We start from the raw sequence: 21,468 nt of genomic DNA, 5'->3' as shown, positions 1-21,468 counted from the left end.
CATCTCCCTTATAAAGTAATGATTTTTCTCTTTTACTTTTCTAATTGTGTCACTTTTCCAAATTCTAACTTATTTAGCCCCACAAAGGGAGGGGGAATTTACTATGAGATATCTCTGAAGAGTGTCACACTGCCCCGTCAGTACCCCTGGGCTCTTTGTCCTGTCCTGTAGTCATCATGAAAACACTTTTGCAGTGATTATGCTTGCTTTCCCTCCTTCCTTCCTTTTTAAAATCTCTGGGGTATATGATTTCCTATATCAGTACAAAGGGGCAGTGGTGAGTATGTCCTCGAGTATAATTTACAATGAGATTTTTTTAAAAATCAGCAAGTGACATAGCGCTACATTGATGCAACAACTTACAGCACTCACCCGATATAGTGCTATATCAGGCAACATTTTTTTAAAAAAAAGTCTGGAGGCGAGACAAGAGGTGATCACTTAAGTGGGATACCCACCCCCACCCACCCCCGTGCTGGCATCTTCTCAGTGGTGCATGGTATGTCAACAGAGTCTAGAGATAATCTGTAGGGTCCTTTCCACTCTGCAGTTCTAAGATTCTAAGAAAATCCCCCTCAAGTGAATGCCTCTTGTCTCTCCTCCAGACTATTTGTTTTAAAATTATGCTTGTCTGATTTAGCACAATGCCAGATAAGCAATGCAGTTTTGTCAGTTGCTGCATCGATCAACCATTATGCTACTTGCAGATTTTTAAAAAAAAAAAAGAGAGAAGAGAGGGAGGTGTTAGTGACTGGGTGTGTGTGTGACCAACCTGTGATCCTCAGGAGAATTGTAACAATTTGAGGTGCAGTGTGGACTTTTGCCCCCATAGTTGTACAGGATAATTAAATATTCTGTACAATACAGCAACAACTATTTCCCTGCACTAGGAAACCCACCCGAATCAATCTGGGGCAGTCTCACTATCTAGTCACATGCTAAATGTAACGGTTAGTCCAAACTACAGTAGATCTGTGGAATGAATGAGATTTGTTTAATTAACATTTACTTCTTTATTCCATGTGTTTACTTTGGCTGTGTTTGTGTATTACCTGGAAGTGTACAGAGAACAGTTTTCTTTTTAAGTTTATTTGTTTGTTTAGTATAGATTTAAAAAAAAAACACTGGTGCCTTTCTTTGAGCACTAGCAAAAACCAGAGGATTTGCTTTATGGGTGCAATGAATTATTGAACTATCAGGAGAAAAGAATTGGTGGACACGCAACAGGCAAAAATAAAGATTTTGCTATTGTAGCCTCGGCTTACTGGAATTCCACCCTTCATCATCCATAAGCCCACCACACGAAGCTTTTGGCCACAGGATATGTGAATAATGCAGACTATGCCCGTGTTTTCTTTTCAATGGTGTGCAAAACTGAACATGAAATGAATAACCCCTTGAGTTTTGGGCTGGAGAAAACAAAGGCACTAATGATGTTTGCTGCCGCAATGTGAAGATGCTTGGGTTTCGCAGCAAACCGAAAAATCTTGGCAGACGCATGTCTGTGGGCTGGAGGAAGATGAAATGTAATTCTCAGAAGTGCCTTACTGGGACTCAGTGGGAAGTGATACGAGTTTTTGCTTCTGTTTCCATAATTGGAAAGATCTGAGGTGTTGTTTCAGGAAGCTGAAGGTTTACTATCTGTCACTCTGTCCTTCCGTCCTTCTGTTCTCAGTCCAGCTGAATAATGATTAAAAAAATCTCTGGTTTAAGCATCTGGGATATTGTGCTTCACAAAGTCACACCAAACAAGGGAAAATCCCAGAAGCTGACTCTTTCCCCCCCCCCATCAGTTAACCACTTCTCACGCAAACATTTTTCCCGTGGGCACAACCTCTGGTTTATCAATCTGGGACATTACGTTTCTGTATCTACAATTCAAAACACTGGGAAATGGCCCATAAATGCTCCACAATATCATACCCCTTTTGCCAGCAAGTAAACTGATAATTTAGGAGATGTGGTGGCACTGTGGATTACACTGCAGAAGCCTCTGTGCTGCAAAGTCGGAAGACCAGCAGTCGTAAGATCGAATCCACACGACGGAGGGAGCTCCCATCACTTGTCCCAGCTCCTGCCAACCTAACCTTTTGAAAGCATGTAAAAATGCGAGTAGATAAATAGGTACCACCATGGTGGGAAGGTCACGCGTTCTATATCTAGTCATGCTGGCCACGTGACCACGGAAACTGTCTTCGGACAAACACTGGCTCTACAGCTTGGAGACGGGGATGAGCACCACACCCTAGAGTTGGACACGACTGGATTAAATGTCAAGGGGAACCTTTACCTTTACCTAAAATGATAATAAGCTTTACATAGCAAAGGGCAGCCTGAATGTTAACAACACTAGGAGCAGCAGTCAAGATGGTCTACACTACAACATACTCTTTTATGCTCACTACCATTCACAAAATGACACCAAACAAGGGAAAACCGCGGGGAGCTGACTCCTTTTTTTTAAATCACTCACTTTTCACACAAAAACAAAGCAGTTCTCCTGGCTGTTTTTTGACCACTGTGAGTGAGCGTTGAAGTTGAAAGCGATTACTCCTTTTAGAAATCCTTTTTTCATGATTGCGGGTGGCCTCATTTATGTTTCATCCTCAGTTTCAGCTGCAGTCCTTGCGGATCGTGTGCGGCACCTTCTGGGCTGAAGAAGACCGATGCTGTGATGTCCCAGCCCTGGTAAGAATGGAAAGCTCTCTGGTTCTCTGGAGGAAGAGAGACGCCGCGTGTATATTCCTGATGTAGAGTGACTTTGTGTCAGCCTTCCCAAAGGACTCCTAAGAAGGCTGGTGAGGACATGAGACCCTTGTTCAGGTCTTCACTGCATCCCCTCTGGTGCGAACCCAATTACAACCGGTGCCTAGCTGGTCAACATTACTGTCTCCAAAACCAACGAATGAGGACAGAGCAAGCTTAGCGAGCAGAGAATGTTAACCAACGGTTGGAGGGGGGAAATGGAAAGCTCAGCAAGTGGTGGGTGGAAGGGCGGCCCTCTGCTCTGAAATATTTCGTTGCAGAAGGCCTTTGTACTTAGACATTTAAAATTGCTTTATTTTTATATTTCAGAGGGACGAAGAGACATGTCCCAGTCAACTGCCTTCCTGCAGCTGCACATCAGGCATCCCCGGCCTTCAGGGGCCCCCAGGCCCTCCAGTGAGTTATGTTTCCAATTATTGTTTCCAGGAAAACGTCACACATTTCACTGTGTGGGAAGCAAGATAATCCTGCCACCAAGCAGCAAAGAGAATTATACCACACAAACAGCAGAAAATAGGATTACACTGAACGCCTCCTGGAGTTGTCACTGAGGGTCAAATTAGGTGATACACTTAACATGTTTTTTTTTCAGAGATGCCCCCTAGGTGGGTGAAAGGCATCTGCTTGGCCTAGTGTGCTCAGTGCTGTGATTGGTTATTAAAAGGTAAACAGGGGCTGTCTGTGCAATTCTGACTGGTGAAGCAGGTGCGTCTGTGGAAATCCCATTATGGTGGTGGTGATGTGCCATGAGGTCACCTCTGACTGACTTACGGCAGCTCTATGAAGAAGTTTTCTCCAAAAGGCCCTGTCCTCAACTGCCCTGCTCAGCTCCTGTAAACTCCAGGAGAGTCAGCCCATGTTGTATTTGGTCTTCCTCTTTTCCTGCTGCCTTCCACCTTTCCAGCATTATTGTCTTTAGAACATAGTGGTGGCAGTGGTGGCAAAATGGATTGGTCAAAGCAAATACTGTACATATGTCCCCTTAACTTCTGGGTTGAGCCATAATATCACCTAAAACACATCACCAACTTAGACATTGCCAAGAAGAAGAAAGAGAAGAGAAAAGAGGACAGCAATTATAAAACATTTGTGTATGCAAATATATAAGCATAAATGCATATTTACAATAGACTCTACATCAATCATACTCTGTCTTTGATCTTTCAGATATTTTAGACATCAGCTCTCAGAAGGTCTCCATGTTGGCTGAGCCTTCTGGAACTTGAAACCCAAACCATGTAGAGGACCAATTGATATGTACTTAAACAAAAATACACAATGGTGGTTGAGGGCTGTAACCAAGGCTGAAACCATGAAGAATGAAGCAGGGGTGAACCCTATCCCACCACGCTGGATAGCTCAGTGGCCTAGGTCTCTGGATGTGGAGCCAAAGGTTGGGAGTTCGATTCCCCACTGCGACTCCTTGACAAGGGATGATCCATCAGGTTCTTTCCAGCTCTGCAGTTTAAGATTATCATTAGATTCATTTTAGGAGCATCCTCCAACCACTCTTCAGACAGACAGATTTCTGGACATGTGACTGTTAAAAAGGACCATCCTAACTTAGAATGAAGTTTTGAGGACAACATGGTAGCTTCATCTCAGGCAAATCTTGATGAATCGAATAATAATCGGTTTAGGCCAGCATCATTTATTGAATCAGGTAAAAGGAGGACAGGCATCTATGATGTTTTCGCCTTCCTTTACATGTATTTCCCAATATTTGGCTTGTGAGTTGTCTTTTGTACAACTGCTTGGACATCCAGTTGTGTAACGGAGAGCATGCCGAAGGAGTGGGCTGGACTTGGACAGTTGTCCTGGCCATAGAAATGTTGAGGTCAATCTTTGGACAAAATTTTTTTTGAGATATTTCAAGAGAACCACCACCACCCCACAAAAATTCTCTCTTTGCCCCACAAAAATTCTCTCTTAAACTGATTTCAGTGTGCTAAATTGTTGGTGGACATCGTTGAAGAAGGGCTTCCAGTTCTTGGTCTATCGTCTACTTTTGTTTCCCAGTCATGAAGCTGGCCGCAGTGTTTCAGACACAAAAATATCGAACAATTAAAGGCAGCCAGCTCATCCTCTCCTAATGACCTACTTTCTAAACAAAGCTTGTCCTGGTTAAAATTCAAGTTATGTCCTGGAGAAAATTTGGGGCCATGCTGGGAGCAGTCTTAACCCTCTCCATTCAGCTTTGCCTAATTTGAGTCCTTAGTTCAGTGGCTTAAAAGAATGATAAATCTCTCTAATATCAAGAGTTCTACACCCTTGTAGAAGAGTTTGTCCATCCCAGCTGGGGGATTCTGAGAGTGATAGTCCAAAAGGTGACATTTCCTACTTCTACTCCAGACAAATTTGTATTCTCTCTCCTCCACCATGCTTTTATTCCATCTGTGCTCTGTTACAGTCAGAATGCCCATGTGGAAATCTTATGATGTTTCTTCCAGCAACTGTCATTGCAAGCAAGGGCTGTGTTTGCTTATTTCTATGTTTATTGATTTTACTGGAATGCACTTTGGTGTAGAGCACAGTTTTTATTATTATTATTATTAAAAAATTCAAAACACAGTCTTTGGGATAATATATCAGATATAAGTTTGAACCGAAAACCTGGTTGTCAGTTAAATATCAGTGTAATAGGTATGCTGTTCCTAAATCACCCTTTTTTGCAGCCCTGATGGTATTCTGCAGCTGATTATAATGTTTTATAAAATCATCATCATCATCATTATACAGATTAGGCTGCCTGGCAGAGTCAGCGGCACTCTGAGAAATGAGAATGTTGACCCCATTAGTGTAATAAGATGTTTTCCCCATGTTCATCTTTAACAGACTTCCCTGCTTTTAACCCAGATGGGACATGACAAATAAGTTATATTTAATACAGAGCTATTGTCTGTTGGGAGCGAAAGTAGGTTGGCTGATTGGCAGAGAAAGTGGGCAGCTGTATTCCCTGCCACGTAGCCAGAGTCAGGTCAAGTTCGGTCATGCTGATGGATAGAACTCTCTTTCTGTGATGTTCTTTACATTTATTTTTTTAGCCAGGCATGTATTCATTCCATCTCTATCAAGTTCTGACATGTGTGTATGTGTATGAAAATTTGTACACCGTTTTGTTTTATGCAGTTTTTCACAAGTATTTTTCCACCATTCGCCCCAGTTTTGCACACTGTTTATGCTTGATCTTTCTTTTAAAGCCTACTATGTTTTTCAAAGCTTTGAAAAGTTACTTTCTGAAGCTCATTTCTCAGCACAGGCCATATTTTATTGGGGAGGATTCTTGGGTTTGCAGTCCAATTAGTAACTTTTCTAGTCACTGACTGACGGACTTACTGAATAGAACTCTGGATCACAAAACTCAGGGAAATGCAAAAGCAAAAGGACAATTGCATTCTCTGTGTTAATGTCACAACAAGTGTGAATTAGGTCCGCTCATATTAAAAATGTGACCCAAATAATGAATGCAGATAAGAGGGAACTTCACATACACCCCAGCCCTATTGATCTGATTTTTTTTTAAAAAAAAAATTTTTGGTCCCCATCTCCTTTTCTTTTCTGGATGAGAACAAGGGTGTCTCTCTCTAATCACAGATCCTGTGCTCAGTTCTGCATTTGGAAGCATCAGGGCAGTTGTAGGTAAACATAATGTAAAAAACAGAGGTTGGAAAAGTGGGTTGTTGTTTTTTTGACTGCACTTCCAGGAATGCCAGCATGGGCCACTCGCTCGTGCCAGTTTGCAAGTTCTGTGAAAATCAATGCTAAAAAGTAACTTTCCCATGTTGCAGAGTTTCGAATTTCCAGTTAAATTCCTTTAGCTGCGCAGCAGAAGTGCAGGGATTCACAGAGGATAAGAGCTTCAAGCTGCCCAGAGTAGACCACTCCTTTTCTCATCAATCTGGTTTTCACTGTCTTAGTAACCCACTCTGAGATTTAAAAAGAGAAGGAATAAACAGCAAATTGACAAACAAGACTGCTTTCAGCAAACAGACATCAACAGACTCAAGAGAGGGAAAAAGCACTGAGCAGAGAGGCGGGGCTTTCTTTGAATTCAGAGTTAGGAGGGAACGATTGGTTAGTGATGGATACATTGACAGTCACCCCAGTCCAGAAATGCCCTTGCCAGCCAAACCTACTAAAGACAGCGTGCGAGGTTGGAAAAAACTCCAACATTTCAAGTATTGGCTATAGATCATCCAACACAGCTCTCTCTCTCTCTCTCTCTCTCTCTGTATGTGTGTGTGTGTGTGCCCTCTCTTTTCCACCTGATTTTATGGCTTTTTAAATTGCTTCTTCTCTAGGGCAATCCAGGAAGGCGAGGACCACAGGGAGAACAAGGTGAGCCAGGGCCCAAGGTAAGTGAAGTGACATCTAAATCTATTAGTGGTTTCATTAACTCCCCAGGTGCTGTCTAGACAATTTCAGACACCAAAGACTGACTTCTCAAGTTCTTCTCAACTTCATCACTAACCCTCCTGTCTCTTTTTACGACTCCCACCTGTGTAACCTTTGTTCAAGGCTGGCTCTACCGTTAGAAAAAGTGAGGCTATAGCCTCAGTTAGGAGACTCGCCAGGTCATGAAAGGGCAGAAAGTTTGTTTCATTTTTTCCCCATTTTTACCATCAGGGAAGAGGAGAGGCACTTATGAGATTTTCTCTGCTTCTTGTGCCAAATCTACCTTGTTTGGAAGCATGAGGATTTGCTTGTCTACTTCAGGCTTTGCCTGTATGAAAGAAAGCTTCTCCTGCCCGTCTTAGGTTTGGATTATCCATCTGGCAGTATCCAGTGGTTAATCACTCAGTTTTATATTGTCCGTTTCCCTTCTGCACAGATTGGAGGATGTTGCTAGAGTTTATTGTTCTCCTCTGAGTTATCAAACACAGGTTGTTTTGCTCTGCCTGTGTGCTGAGTGCCAAACTGAGGATTGGAGTTATTGCAGTCTGGAAGCTGTGTGAAGGATGTACCTTAGAGCCATTGGAAGAAAATATATTCTCTCCCTCTTGGTTGACATCAATGCCTTGCATTTTCTAAGCTCATGTATTGCTTTCAGATGCAGTTGAAGACATTGGCCCATCCCCAGTTTTGAAGTATGACTCATAAGAAAGTCAGTTGACTTCTGTATATGGGGAGACAACTTTGTCTTCTGTTGTTCCTTTGGTATGGGGCAGGTCTATCTTTGCTTGAGACCAGCCGTGTTTAGAATCTGTTATGTAAATGAATGAAAGTTGACTACCTGTACACCTGATTAAGAGAAGTTTCCATCCTTTGCTGTGCTTCCAGAGAATGAAGTTTTGCATTTGCCAAACATGACTACATCGAGAGAATTGAGTAGAGTGGCGCCCCACATGACGACGATAATCAGTTCCAGTAAAATCGCTGTTAAGCGAAATCATCATCATGCGAAAAACCTTTCCCCATTCGAATGCATTGAAACCCATTTAATGTGTTCCAATGGGGAAATTACCTCTTCGTCCAGCAAAGATTGCCTATAGGGAAGCCATTTTCTGAGTGCCAATCAGCTGTTAAAATGGCTGCCCTGCGAAGCATGGGTCCAGAAAACACAGGGCAGCCATTTTAGGAACCCGACAAACAGCTGTAAAGATCGTCGTCTTGCGAATAAACAATGGACCAAATCATCGTCAAGCGGAATTCCCCCATAGGAATGACTGTTTTGCGAATCGCTATAGCGATCGCAAAAAGTCATCATCATGCGGTTTCATCGTACAGCAGCGTCGTCGTCTAGTGAGGTACCACTGTATCTGGAAGATACTGATGTTTATATGCATGCTTTGTTTCCTTGGTCTCTGATGGGTGATTTTAGGGTGACCCAGGTCCACCGGGGCAAGTTGGACCAGAAGGTCCAGGAGGACATCAGGGGACACCCGGTTCCCAAGGACTGACCGTGCAGGGCCCTATCGTAAGTCAGGTTTTGACCACTTTCTCTTTTGCTTTTAGCTGGTGACCCCAGATTTAAGAGTTGGACCAAGACAGGTGGTTGGAGAACACAGGTTGGATGGACACAAGCATTCAAAAAGTGTCACCCATGTGCCTGTGCACTCCTATCTGAATCTGTGAGAAGAAATAAGAGGTGAAGCGTCTGCTTTGGGCCAGCTGGGCCAGCTCAAGTTCTGCTTGAACAGTTTGCCTTCCCATTTCCAGAGAGGTCCTCAAAGCTAGGACTGCCCTTTGTGTGAGAATGAGGGTTGTTACAAAAGTAGAGACATGTCCTTATTTTCATGGGTAAACTTCCGGAGTGCAGAATCCTCAGAATTTGGGGGAGTTACCATATTTTTCCATGTATAAGGCTATACTTTTGCCTAAAAAATTTAGCCTAAAAATTGAGGGTTGTCTTATACACGGAAGTAAGCTGAGGAGAGTACAAAAACAAGTGGAGGGGAAAGCAGGGATCAAATTGTTCCTGCAGAGCTTTGATCCCTGCTTTCCCCTCCACTTGATAATCCTTAGCAAAAAGAAAGCAGGGATCAAGGCACTGCAGGATCGCTTTGATCCCTGCTTTCCCCTCTGCTTGCTAAGTCCCATGGGGCTTGACAAATGGAGGGGGGAAAGAATCAAAGCAATCCCATGGCTGTATAAGGGGGAAAGGGATCAAGATGATTGTGCAGTTGTGGGATTGCTTTGATTCCTTTCCCCCTCCTTTCGCTAAGCCCTGTGGGGCTTAGCACGAAGGGAGAAAACAGGGATCAAAGTGATCCTGCAGTGCTTTGATCCCTTTCCCCCTACACTTGCTAAGCCCCACTTAGATTTCTTGATTTTGGGTTAGAAAAGTCAGGGGCATCTTATACATGGGGGCCTCTTATACATGGAAAAATATGGTACTTTATTCAACTGCAGCTCAGAATCCTGCATCTAGCATGACCCCTCTTTTCCCAAAAGGAAATTTTCTTATGATCTGAAAATGAGGCATGCCAACACAGGAGTGATTATGTAGATGACATATAATTTTATTATTGCCTCTTTAATTCAAGGGACCGCCAGGTATTAAAGGGGACAAAGGAGATGATGGCAGCCCTGGGATACAGGTAAGTATAATGTGGGCATCCTTTGCTTTTTGATTTCCAATGATCTAAATCATACCTGACAGTTTTTTCTAAGTACTGTTTGAGACCTCCTTTCTACCTCTACTTTAAACAGCTTTTCTTTCTGCTAGGGAATCCCATAACAGCACTTTTCACTAGCTTAGCATTTCCCTTCGTCTCAGACCCTGGAGTTTGACAAACATTAATTATCTGAAGTCTCAGAGCTGCTTTAGAAGGCGAGAAAAAAAGTATTATGGAGATTTTGCAAAGGGATAAGCTATTTGAAAGAGAGAGATTAGATGACCTTGGCCAAGGATGAGCAGCCTACAAGTGCTATGAGAGGGAGAACAACACAACTCAACAGCACAGTTGCTTCTCCTGCCCTTCATAAGGGATCTTTGTGATTGAAAAAGACTGGGAATGTAGAATATTATGTATCTATACCGAATGAAAATAGTTTTACTTCCACATGTTCTTGTGGAACAAGAATGGCAGCTTTGTACAACTAAACGTGGCAGCTTTGTACAATTAAATTGAATGTCATGATGATATCTTAAGCAGAAGTGGTGCCGCATTACGGGAATAACTTGGCTTTGGTAGTGGGTTTGTGATTCTGATTGTCGCAGTACTATGCAAAACTGTCTTAGGGAAGTCACCAGAATTTGGAGGTTTCCACTGCAGGTCTGGAAGACTTTAGAGAGGTAACAGGACTAAACCATTCACACCTTCAGCGCAGACATGGTCCCAGCGTTTTAAAAAGATTTTTCTTAACTTCATGGGGGTGTCAATGGAAGAAACTTGTACGATTTTAGCAAGGTGTTTTTCATTGCTTTAATATAGAGCATTACCACTGAATAACAGCTCTGTTTACCTGCAGGGTATAATGGGTCCCCAGGGAGCTCCAGGGAAAGATGGGATTCAAGGACCAAAGGTAAATGAAATTGACAAACTACTTTAAATGTAGTTCCATGTGTCCATGTGAGACATGAGCCACAAGTGTGAGACCAAGACCAAGATCATCCACACTCTTGTATTTCTGATCACCATGCAAGGGTGTGAAAGCTGGACAGTAAGGAAAGATGACACAGAAAAAAATGGATTTGTTTGAAATGTAGTGCTGGAGAAGAGCTTTGTAGATACCCTGGACCGCCACGACGTTGAACAAATGGGTCCTGGAGCAAAATCAAGCTTGAACTATCTCACATTTATTGGAAGTGCACAAGGAAAACCATGAAGGCAACACCCTTCCCTTGTTGCTTGTCCATATCACCTAGCATGGAGTGTCTGAGATTCTGCCTCTGAACGTAGAGGTTTTAAGCAGAACCACCATAGATTAGTCTGTCCTCCAGGCCATCCAAAAGCGTAGCAGGAGGTGCAGTATTCTAAGTCCATCACTGAAAGAAGGTTGAATCCCAGAGGAAATACAAAGAATGCTCGTTCTTTTAAGTGCCTGAAACATCAGGGGAGGTGGCAGCTCTAGGGACCCCCACCTCAGTCACTGCTTCCTATGCCCACCTTCCTCCTTTGTTAAATGGAAAACATACCTGGTTATTTTCCAGCAAATGAAAAAGGCTTTGACAGGACGTGGTTTGGCACCAATTCTGCGGGACCCTGTGGAGTCCCAGAGAGCATCCAAACAGCCAGGCAATACAAAACTAGGAAGGGAGGGAGGGAGGGAGGGAGGAAGGAAGGAAGTCAATGAGGAGTTGTCTAAAAAACAAGATGGGTATTTGGGTGCGCTAGATGATACAAAGATGCACTAGGAACTATTTAATGATCAAATCACCACTTCTGGAGATTTCTACATGCTGTAGTTCAACTTTTGGAGCAAGAATTCTTCAATGACTGAAAATCACCACTATCAATAATGTCATCCTGAAATCAGTGATCTTCAGTCATTAAAGACTACCTCCTGCTGTCCTGTAGCTCCCATAGCTTCCAAACAATGACACTGCACTACGCAGGAGACATGGAACAGCTGTGGAACAGAAGTAGGACATGTTTCATTTCCAAAAATCTCCCCCCTAGGAGCAGTTACACCAACAGGATTTCAGCCAGCGTGGATAAGCATCCTGCAAGGTGTTTAAATGATAGGTCATAAGTTTGGGTGAAAGACAAAAATGTTATGGGGGAGACTTGGCTTCTGTCCAAACAAATCTGTTTTGGACCATTGGTTGAAATACAGCAATTGAGTTTGGAATAAATAGCTTTCAGCTTAAAAAAAAAGAAGTGTGAAAGATCTTTTGACTCTATTTCTAGGTAATCACTGTGGGATAAATGAGACAATGCCTCTGTGGACAGCCCTAGTTCTTCAGTCCACTGTCATCTGTGGGGTGAATTGTCCCCTACGGCTACCACAAGCAGGAGGGTTAAACTGGGTTGCATTTTGGATCCGTATCTGGTCAACCTGTTCATGGACAATCTGTATCCTCTTTTGGGCTTCATGGAGAGTCATTCCCTAAAGCTGGTCTTTATCAGGTCCCATCATTACTCTAAACATAATATGCTGTCATATTTTTAATAAGTATTTGTTGATGGCTTCCCCCAGCCTTATAAACATCACCGTAAGTTTCAAAATCTAAAATTATAACACCCCCCCCCCCAAAAAAAAAAACTCTGGGACAGTTTTCAGTGGACGTTACAGGAGAACATTTCAGAACAAGCTAAAAATTAAGATATTTGGGGTTAAAGTTCAGTATGTCATTAGCTGAACAGCTGACCATAAGCAAGCCCTTGGTTTACCAGATTGCATTAAGTTGGCAGTGGTCCACTATTTTTGTGTATAGGTTTGACATCATATCCCTTTGACCATTCATGTGTACAAAGCTAAACTTGTGGCCCAGTTCTTTTACAGGGTGTCCGTTGGGATTTATCCAGGCTGCAGAGGAAGTTCAGGCAAATTTCTTGCATCGTGTTTTGGGTCTCCCAAAATGTCTAAGATATGCTGTCAATGTGTCTGGAAATCAGAGTGAGCTTACGGGGAAACTAGAACCTGAGTCTGATCTATAGAATTTGGGGGCATGTCCATCTTTCATCTGTGTATCATGTCCAGCTGTACAACCCCTATATAAATAAAGGGTCATTCAGAATAAAATTAGTTCAGTTTACCACCTCCACCACCTCTATTTGAACCTGTCCTAATGCTTAGACAATAACAAGCATTTGGTGTGGTTTCTCAAAGATTATATGCTATGTGGACAAGAGCTGTATTCTCTAGCAAATAGAATCTGCTTTCCTTCTATAAATGATAGGAGGTTCCTGCTTCCCAGTTAGCATCTCTCAAGCTGGGACAACATTTATGCTTACTAGGCTGAATAATTTGAACTCAGAAACACCATAGGGCAGATTCCTGGGAGTTCTCTTACCAACAGTGATATTGTTCACGCATAGTTATTGCTTTAATCTTTATCTCATGTGTTTGTATACTGTAACCTTTATATATTGTTGAGAAGTCATAATTCTCCCTTTCATGATCATCCTTTTCCAGAATTTTGAAATTCTGGTAAAATTCTCTTTTTGTTACACAGTGGAAGTACAGAGATCCCCCAAGGAGAATAGCTATAAGTTTCCCAGAGTCCTCACCCTCTTTCTCATTAATTGGCAAAAAGTCTCAATAATTCACTTTGTAAGAGAAAGAATAAAAAAACATTTCTTTACTTACACTTGCTTGAAATTACAGACTTGTATATACTGCTTTCTGTAGTTTGTCTGACTGGGAGAGACTTTTCTGGCCTGGGGTGACTGAAGAAATATTTTTTTAATCCAGTGTGTTGTTAGTCTGTGGAACTCCTTGCCACAGGATGTAGTGATGACATCTGGCCTAGATGCCTTTCAAAGGGGAATGGACAGATTCCTGGAGGAAAAGTCCATCGCAGGTTACAAGCCATGATGGGGATGTGCAATCTCTAGGCTTAAAAGGAAGGTACCTCCAAAGGCCAGATGCCAGGGGAGGGGGATCAGGAGACATGGATCTCGTGGTCTCGTGTGCTCCCAGAGGCATCTGGTGGGGCCACAGTGAGATACAGGAAGAAAGACTAGATGGGCCCTTGGCCTGATCCAGCAGAGTTCTTCTTATGTTCTCATGTTCTTCACTGTACACATATTTAGCAACCAACTCAACAGATCAATAGCAAACAAGCAACATTTTGCTAACCAAGAAAGAAAGGGGAAAAGAACATCTAGCAGAGAGGTGGGGCTCTTTTTTAATTCAAAGTCCCTCCCAGTCAAGCAGACAGCATGCAAGTTTGCAAACAAAACTACAGACCACATGCAAGGTTGCGAACAAAACTACAGACAGCATGCAAGGTTGCAAACAAAACTACAGACTGCATGCGAGGTTGCAAACAAAACTACAGACTGCATGCGAGGTTGCAAACAAAACTTCAACACATGCTGATAAGTGGCTGATGATATTTTTGTCTATTAGACCAGAACTCCTATTACCATAGTTGTTGATATTTTTCTTAGCCACATTTCAAATACGTATAGGTTCGCTCAATGAATTATACTGAATCATTTTGTTCTCCTTCCTGGCTGTGTTAATATGTGTAAATGGCTTTGTCTGTAATTCGAGTGGGCCATATGACTGTCATAAAGTAACTTTGAAAATCTGGGCTCTGTGATCACAAGTAGATAATCTTCTCCCTGTTTGAATCTTTTGACTCCGCCATCTGACTTGATCCGCAGGGCGTTCGAGGACTTGAAGGCACAGCTGGGCCACCAGGACCTCCGGGACCCAGAGTGAGTGATTTTAGTCCTGAGAAATATAATATTTCCACTCCAAAGCCTTGAGACCAGAAATAGCTTGAGCCAAGTTCCCCCTGGGTTGGAAAAGAGACAGGCAAAAAGAACAGCATGCTTCATGCCTTCGTTACCATTGCACAAATGTTACATTTACCTTCGGCAGCTGTTTGGCAAGAGCTAGGAAGCCACCTGTTCCTGGACCCCAGGGCACCTCCGATAAGCCAGCTTTTATATCAATGTGCCACCAATGTGTCGCTCTGCCTGTTGTTACACTCTTTTCCCTCCTCGCCTTGGAAAATTCAGGGGTGCTGTTTCAGATTGTGGCAGAGAGGTGGGGAGCTGCAGGAAGGGTTGAAACCCCTTTTTTGCTTGGCATAGTAAGTCACCACTAGAGTAGACCCATTTGAATCACCAGAGGAGTTCATTCACCAAATCCCCACTGATTCAATGGGCCTGCTCTAGTCCCAACTTACTATGGTGAGCACCAAGATTTCACCCAATGTCACAATTGAACAACGGCCAGAATTTCAGATGGATTTAACAACCCTCTGCTCCCCTCCTCCTCCTCCTGATAGCTCCCATCATCCTAGTGGCCACGGTGACTGGGAGATACTGGGAGTTCCCATTCCAAAAAGTAATACAATAATGGTCTTAGAACGGCAGAGCTGGAAGGGACCTTATAGATGATTAAGTCTAGCCCAAGGAGGCACAGTGGGGAATTGAACTCCCAACCTCTGGCTTTGCAGCCAGAGGCCTAAATGATATTCTAAACAGTCAAAGAGAGAGAGAGAGAGAGAGAGAGAGAGAGAGAGAGAAGAAATAATGAGGAAGAAAGAAAGAAAGAAAGAAAGAAAGAAAGAAAGAAAGAAAAGAAAAGAAAAGAAAAATACACTGCAAGAATAGTCCTTTTATTAGAGTTCAATTTTTCCCCCATCTCCCTTCCTCATTTCCCTCTAAAATGGAAGTGTGGTTGGTATCATCCTGAACAAGCACTACAGATAAAGCATCAATAACAGATGACTTTTGGTATAAGGGAACAGGGCCCCTTTCTTGACGTGACCTCTATCCTGATCATTTTCTGCAGCTCTGGGGGAGGGTATATAGTTCTTCCCCCCGCCCCATTTTGTCCTCCCAACAAGCCTGTGAGATTTTATTAGGCTATGCGAGAGAAAGAGTGAGAACGGTTAGAGGCAGAAAGACTCATGGGTGGTGGTGGTGGTGGAGAGGTCAAACTTAGGAAACAAAAGACACAGAGAGAACATTGTTGTTGTTTAGTCGCTCAGATGCGTCGGACTCTTCGTGACCCCATGGACCAGAGCACGCCAGGCCCTCCTGTCTTCCACGGCCTCCCAGAGCTGGGTCAAAGTCATGCTGGTCGCTTCAATGACATTGTCCAACCATCTCATCCTCAGTCGTCCCCTTCTCCTCTTGCCTTCACACTTCCCCAACATCAGGGTCTTTCCCAGGAAGTCTTCTCTTCTCATGAGACAGAGAGAAGATACAGGAAGGGAAAGGTAGATGAGGAAGAAAGAGTCTTTAAAAACAAAACCACAGCAAGCCAGTGATAGTTTGTTTCTCTTTCCATAATAAAGCTATTAAAAACAGAAGGGAGAAATTACCCCGTAACATCTTCCCTGGATACAGTATACAGTTTCGACCTAGTATTGAACCCACAAATGGTGACATTAATAGGAAATGAAACGAGCATGGTCATATGTGATGCACTTCTAATCTTAATTTTCTCGACTCGGTGGGGCACTGGTTTCACCCGAGAGGGCATCATTCTCTCTGTGGTGCTTTGGCAAACATATTTCATTGGTTTCAGTTAGAGCCTCAGGGCATGGCTGTGATCATATTCCAGCATAGTCAATGAGGATGATGCTTCTCTTCTTTCTGCAGGGTTTTCAAGGGGCAGCAGGTGTCCGGGGCAGCCAAGGGGACAAAGGTCCCCCCGGAGATATTGGACCAACAGTAAGGTTCCCCCTTTCCCCCCTCCTCTTTGCAAAGATATGTAAAACCATACTATTTGATTTTTGCATACAAGGTTTTGGTCGGATTAGCACTGTCATCATACATCCAGGTCAGTTAACCTCTTGGTATTCATCCCATCTGTTGGAACGGTGCGGGGTTGTATGTTTAGGCAACCTAACGAGCCAGTATTTATTTATTTATTATTTGAATTTATACTTACGTCATATTTTCCAAAATGGTAAGATTCTCTTAAAAGCTGTTCTTACATCCACCGTTCACTTAGATTGTGCAACCTTTCAATTTCTCAGAATCCTGAAGTGATCCATTCTGGTCACTTTGTTTTGATCCCGGTAGAACTGAACCAAAACAGAGCAATCCTATCCAAAAAAAGAGTAAACCTGGACTGGGATCCGAAAAGGTATAGTTAGACCTGGATCAAGGATGGGCTGGTTTGGGATGACTCTTACATCACGGAGGTGCCGTGAAAAGGAGCGAACCAGCCCTTTCCAAATTGGACCAAACTGAGGAACAAATCCCACTCTAGTCACATCTACATGCTCATATTTTTTGGTTCCACCCCTTTGTTTTTGGTTCCACTCTTTGAATGTGCTTCCTCAAAACATCTTTGAAAAGAAATTTGGCCCTCAGCTGAAAAGATGTTCTGAACTCTTTGGTTAATTGCACAAAGACCAATGGAAGCTGTTGAACACTCTCCGGCAGAAATCATATACACGTATTTATCAATATCATCGTGGTCATTGTCATAAGCCTGCATTTAAAGCCTGCTTTTCCTCTAGTGAGCTCAGGGGAGCGTACATAGGCCTTCTCTCTGCTTTCTGCTCATGACACTCCTATGAACTGAAATCCTGTTTATGCCCCACCTTCCCTCAATTCTAGAACTAAAATGTGGCATTCTGTACATTTCCAGCTGGCTCAGCGTAATAACTCAACAGGGACAATTTTAGAGTCGGTTGTTTATTCAAAATTGTTGCAGCCAATGGGGGACATCAAAGAGCAATGCCCAAGGATATTCCAAAGCAGTACAGAATACGATAAGGCTGATTACATCCATGCACATGTAGGTTGTTTGTGGGGGAAAGTGCAGGACGTTCTTATTACCTGTACATGTTCTTCTGCAAATAGTTTCTATGGGGTTTTATGATTTCCTTAGCAAAGACCTTCACCATCCTCAACTTTCCAGTTCCCAATTGGCTTTTGTCTGTATACTTTTATATTTCAGGTAGATTTCGCTTACTTCTGCAGCTGTTGACTGCCTGATTTATTTCCCCCCCGCCACTTCCTAAGCAACCTGTCTGAACACTGGCCAATCCATAGCAGAGTAGATTTGCTTAGAAACCTCCTCATGGCTTAATTTTCCCCTGAAGAGCATCTCGTGTGTGTGTGTGTGTGTGTGTGTGTGTGTGTGTGTGTGTGTGTGTGTGTGTGTGTGTGTGTGTGTGTGTGTGTGTGTGTGGTGTGTGTGTGTGTGTGTGTGTGTGTGTGTGTGTGTGAGAGAGAGAGAGAGAGAGAGAGAGAGTAGAACTATGTTCTACAAGGAAACAAGTTATACCCTTGACTGAACATTCTCCCCTTCTGAAATCCTTCACCCATACTCTGGGGGAAAAATTGTTGGTTTTTCACTTAGGAGAGGAAACAACCCATTAAAGGCCTTATCAGAAAGGTTGTCCCCTCACTCTGACATCCACTGGCAGGGGTCTAATTGAGGTTTCCAGGTTTCCCCCCCGAGAATCACGCAAGCAGACCACGGTGGAACTATGAGGCCGCTGCTATAAAGTGACTGTTTCGTTTTGGTTCACAGCCTCAGAGGCAAAGAAAAATAAGTTGATTTCTTTTTCCTGTTTTGTTCACAGGGACTGCCTGGTCCAAAAGGAGAACGGGGAGAGAAAGTGAGTCTCTTTGTTTCTTGCTTTTGATGTTTTGTTGGTTTTGTTAGCTAGAATTCATAAAGCAGGGTAGGCTAAAACCAGTGTAGGGACCATAGTTTGTGGTGTATCGGGAGTAGCAATGATGAAAAAGAATGTAATTGCCTTGCTCGATATTTATATTTATTTATTTTGCATGTTTAACGAAAGATAACGTGATCCATTTCCACCGTTTGCCCAGCCTGGGATCTTGAACGCATGCAACTGGAAGTGTCCTCATTATTATTGATGCAGACTAGTACCAATTTTACCTCCCTCTTCACATCCTGCAAAGTTGGGAAGGGGGCGTTATACTTATCTGAGACCATGAGCAGAGTCTGACCCAGTTCCCACTGTTGTTGGACCCACCCTCTTTTGCTTGACATTTCTGAATCAGAAGATGCTAGAGTGGGAATAAGCGGGATTACTTCTTGCCCTCACTCTGAACTGGCTTTACAATGATCAGTTGGCTGCATGCTGGGGTACCAAAATAGAGAGTGTTAATGATGGTGCCATGGAATTGGTGATGGCTCAGCAAACAGTACGAGCCTATGGGATACTTTCGTGGAACATCTAGCATTCCTCCAACCCATACAAGCATCAACTGACTTCAATTCTGGAAGAAGTTCTCAGAAGAAGAATCAAGCTTTTCCTTCAGGGCCATTCTCTAATCCCCTTAATATGGGTTCCAGGATATGTTTCAATCTCTGTAAAGGCAAATCTGGCGCAAGAGTTGGGATTCTATGAAAGCATATGTGTTGGACTATCATGCCAATTGTCCCCAGCCAGCAAGGATTATGGGGGTTGTAGTCCACCATATCTGGAGGTTATTTTGGCTGATGGGTGTTAAGCTTTTGCTGGATTCCTTCTTCAGAAACAGGATCAGTCTTGTATCAAATGCTGGATAACTCAGTGGTTTAGGCTTATGGGTATAGAGGTTGGCAGTTCAATTCCCCACTGTGCGTCCCTGACATCAAGGGTCTGGACTTGATGATCATTGGGTCCCTTCCAGTTCTGTAGTTCTAAGATTATATTATATATAGACATTTGATTTTTCTACTTTTCTTTTTTTCCTTTAAAAGAGAAGGGAAAAGCCATTCTGTTAAATTTGATTCCCATTTGGTTTTCCTTTTTTACTCTTTTTCTTTTCTTTCTTTCTTTCTTTTTTGAGATGCAATCACATTTTTCATTTTTATTTCCTGGGACCCCTGCCTGGGTTTTGTTTAATTTCATGTAAAGACTGCCGATCGATCCAGACAGTGTCATCAAAAAGACATACGGTTTGATACAGAGTCCTCTCCCCATTCAGTTAAGAGCTTTTATGGGTAATAGCAATGTTTATTTTCACCGTTGTAGTCAGCATTTTGATGACTTTATTATCTGCCACGAGATATATATGGGTCAGCGTGCACACGCATAAGTGCGCATGGGATGTTTGCATAGAGAAAGATGAATAGACGCCACTGGAAATGGAGTCTGGTTCTTAAGTAGCAACAGAAAATCACAATAGAAATCATTATAGATTTAAAAACATATACATTTCAATAGCCATGTTTGTCCCTATGCATTTTAAGCATCCGAACTTTGCTCTGGAGTTGCTTCAGGATCCATGTGCAGTTGTAATTGTATTTAGATTTATTGTTGCTTTAGTTAGTAAAATAAGGTTACAGCAGCTTGAGAAAGGGAATTATTGCTGTTTAAAATTAATACCTCCTGTGAGCCCACAATCACATGGAAAGAGACAAATAAATAATGTTTTTCAAAAAATGTTGTTTTTCAAAAAAAAAAAGAGAGAGAGAGATGCATATGAAATATTCACTGCTGACAGGCAAGCTGCCTAGTCCAACTTCTCATAAAGAGGATGGCCAGAGTTTGTACTGCTCTTCACATAAGATTTGTGTAACTTGCCACAGATCATTGTGATTAACTGATGAGGTCCTTCAGCACATCCCAGTTGTGTATCTGGTCCTGTATGCGCTTGTGCAACTGAAATGTGTGCCGGCACCTCCTCCATTAGCTGTTTGCAAACCTTACATGTCCTAGGCAAGATGTGGCCAGTCTGAGAGTTGAAGGTCTCAACCAAGTCAGGGTGCATTAAAACGAGTAGCAACAATCCGCAGAGAAGCATGACTTTACTCCCTGAGAGAAAGAGAGAGCGCTGTTATGGATGGCCGGCTTGCAAAAAGAACAGATGCAGATGTTGGAAACAGTATGCACTATTAGCAGCCTTCCAGATGTGTCGGCCATGAGGTGAGAGGATGGGAGCTAGAGGCCAACACATCTGGCTGCTAAGGTACCCCAGATGCTGAGGGAGGTTGTGATGTAGTCATCTCTGGATTGTAGACTTCAAAATTTATGGAGGATAACGAATAGCTCAGTGGTTTAAGTTACTAGCTGTGGAACCAGAGGTTGGGAGTTCAATTCCCCCACTGTGCCTCCTGTGGGAAGAGCCAGCCTAGGTGGCCTTGGGCAAGCTGCACAGTCCCAGGGATACTCCCAGAAAAAGGGAAGGGTAAACTACTTTTGAGTATTTTCTACCTGGAAGTGCCCGAAAAGGGTTGCCATAAGTCAGAATTGGTGGCAAATGAGGATGATAATTTATTTATTGGGGTGTGTCACTCCTGTCTCCTCTTTCTTTTAATGGTCTTCAGTTTGCCATTACACAAAGATCACATAAACATATGCGTATACAATGGTGCCTCGCTTTACGAGTGCTCCGTTTGATGACAAAATCGCATTACGTTGAAGATTTTGCGATTGCAAAACGATGTTCCCTATGGGGGAATTTTGCTTTGTGATGATTGGTTCCCTGTTTCAATAACCGATCATCGCAAAGCGACGATTTTCGGCCAGCTGATCGGCGGTTTCAAAATGGCCACCAGGTGAAAAATATGGCCACCCGCTGTTTTCTGGCACGGATTCCTCGCTGTACGGGCAGCGAAAATGGCCGCGCTATGGAGAATCTTCTCTGGATAGTGAGTTTTAAGCCCATAGGAACGCATTAATTGGGTTTTAATGTATTTCTATGG

At 42.9% G+C, this 21,468-nt stretch overlaps 1 protein-coding gene across 1 annotated transcript in view; it reads left to right on the top strand.

Annotated features, from left to right (window-relative positions):
* COL20A1 (collagen type XX alpha 1 chain) overlaps window positions 1-21,468 on the top strand; it is a 135,587-nt gene that overhangs the window by 102,453 nt on the left and 11,666 nt on the right. The window contains exons 27-35 of the mRNA XM_072996741.2: window positions 2,611-2,688; window positions 3,076-3,162; window positions 7,068-7,121; window positions 8,588-8,683; window positions 9,753-9,806; window positions 10,681-10,734; window positions 14,490-14,543; window positions 16,446-16,517; window positions 18,389-18,424. Coding sequence (XP_072852842.2) covers window positions 2,611-2,688; window positions 3,076-3,162; window positions 7,068-7,121; window positions 8,588-8,683; window positions 9,753-9,806; window positions 10,681-10,734; window positions 14,490-14,543; window positions 16,446-16,517; window positions 18,389-18,424 — 585 coding nt within the window. The remainder of the gene's footprint in view (window positions 1-2,610; window positions 2,689-3,075; window positions 3,163-7,067; window positions 7,122-8,587; window positions 8,684-9,752; window positions 9,807-10,680; window positions 10,735-14,489; window positions 14,544-16,445; window positions 16,518-18,388; window positions 18,425-21,468) is intronic.

The sequence above is a fragment of the Pogona vitticeps genome, chromosome 4, assembly GCF_051106095.1.
Source record: "Pogona vitticeps strain Pit_001003342236 chromosome 4, PviZW2.1, whole genome shotgun sequence".
Taxonomy (NCBI): domain Eukaryota; kingdom Metazoa; phylum Chordata; class Lepidosauria; order Squamata; family Agamidae; genus Pogona; species Pogona vitticeps.
Note: the sequence above shows the minus strand (reverse complement) of the source record. Positions and strands in the feature narration are given on the sequence as shown.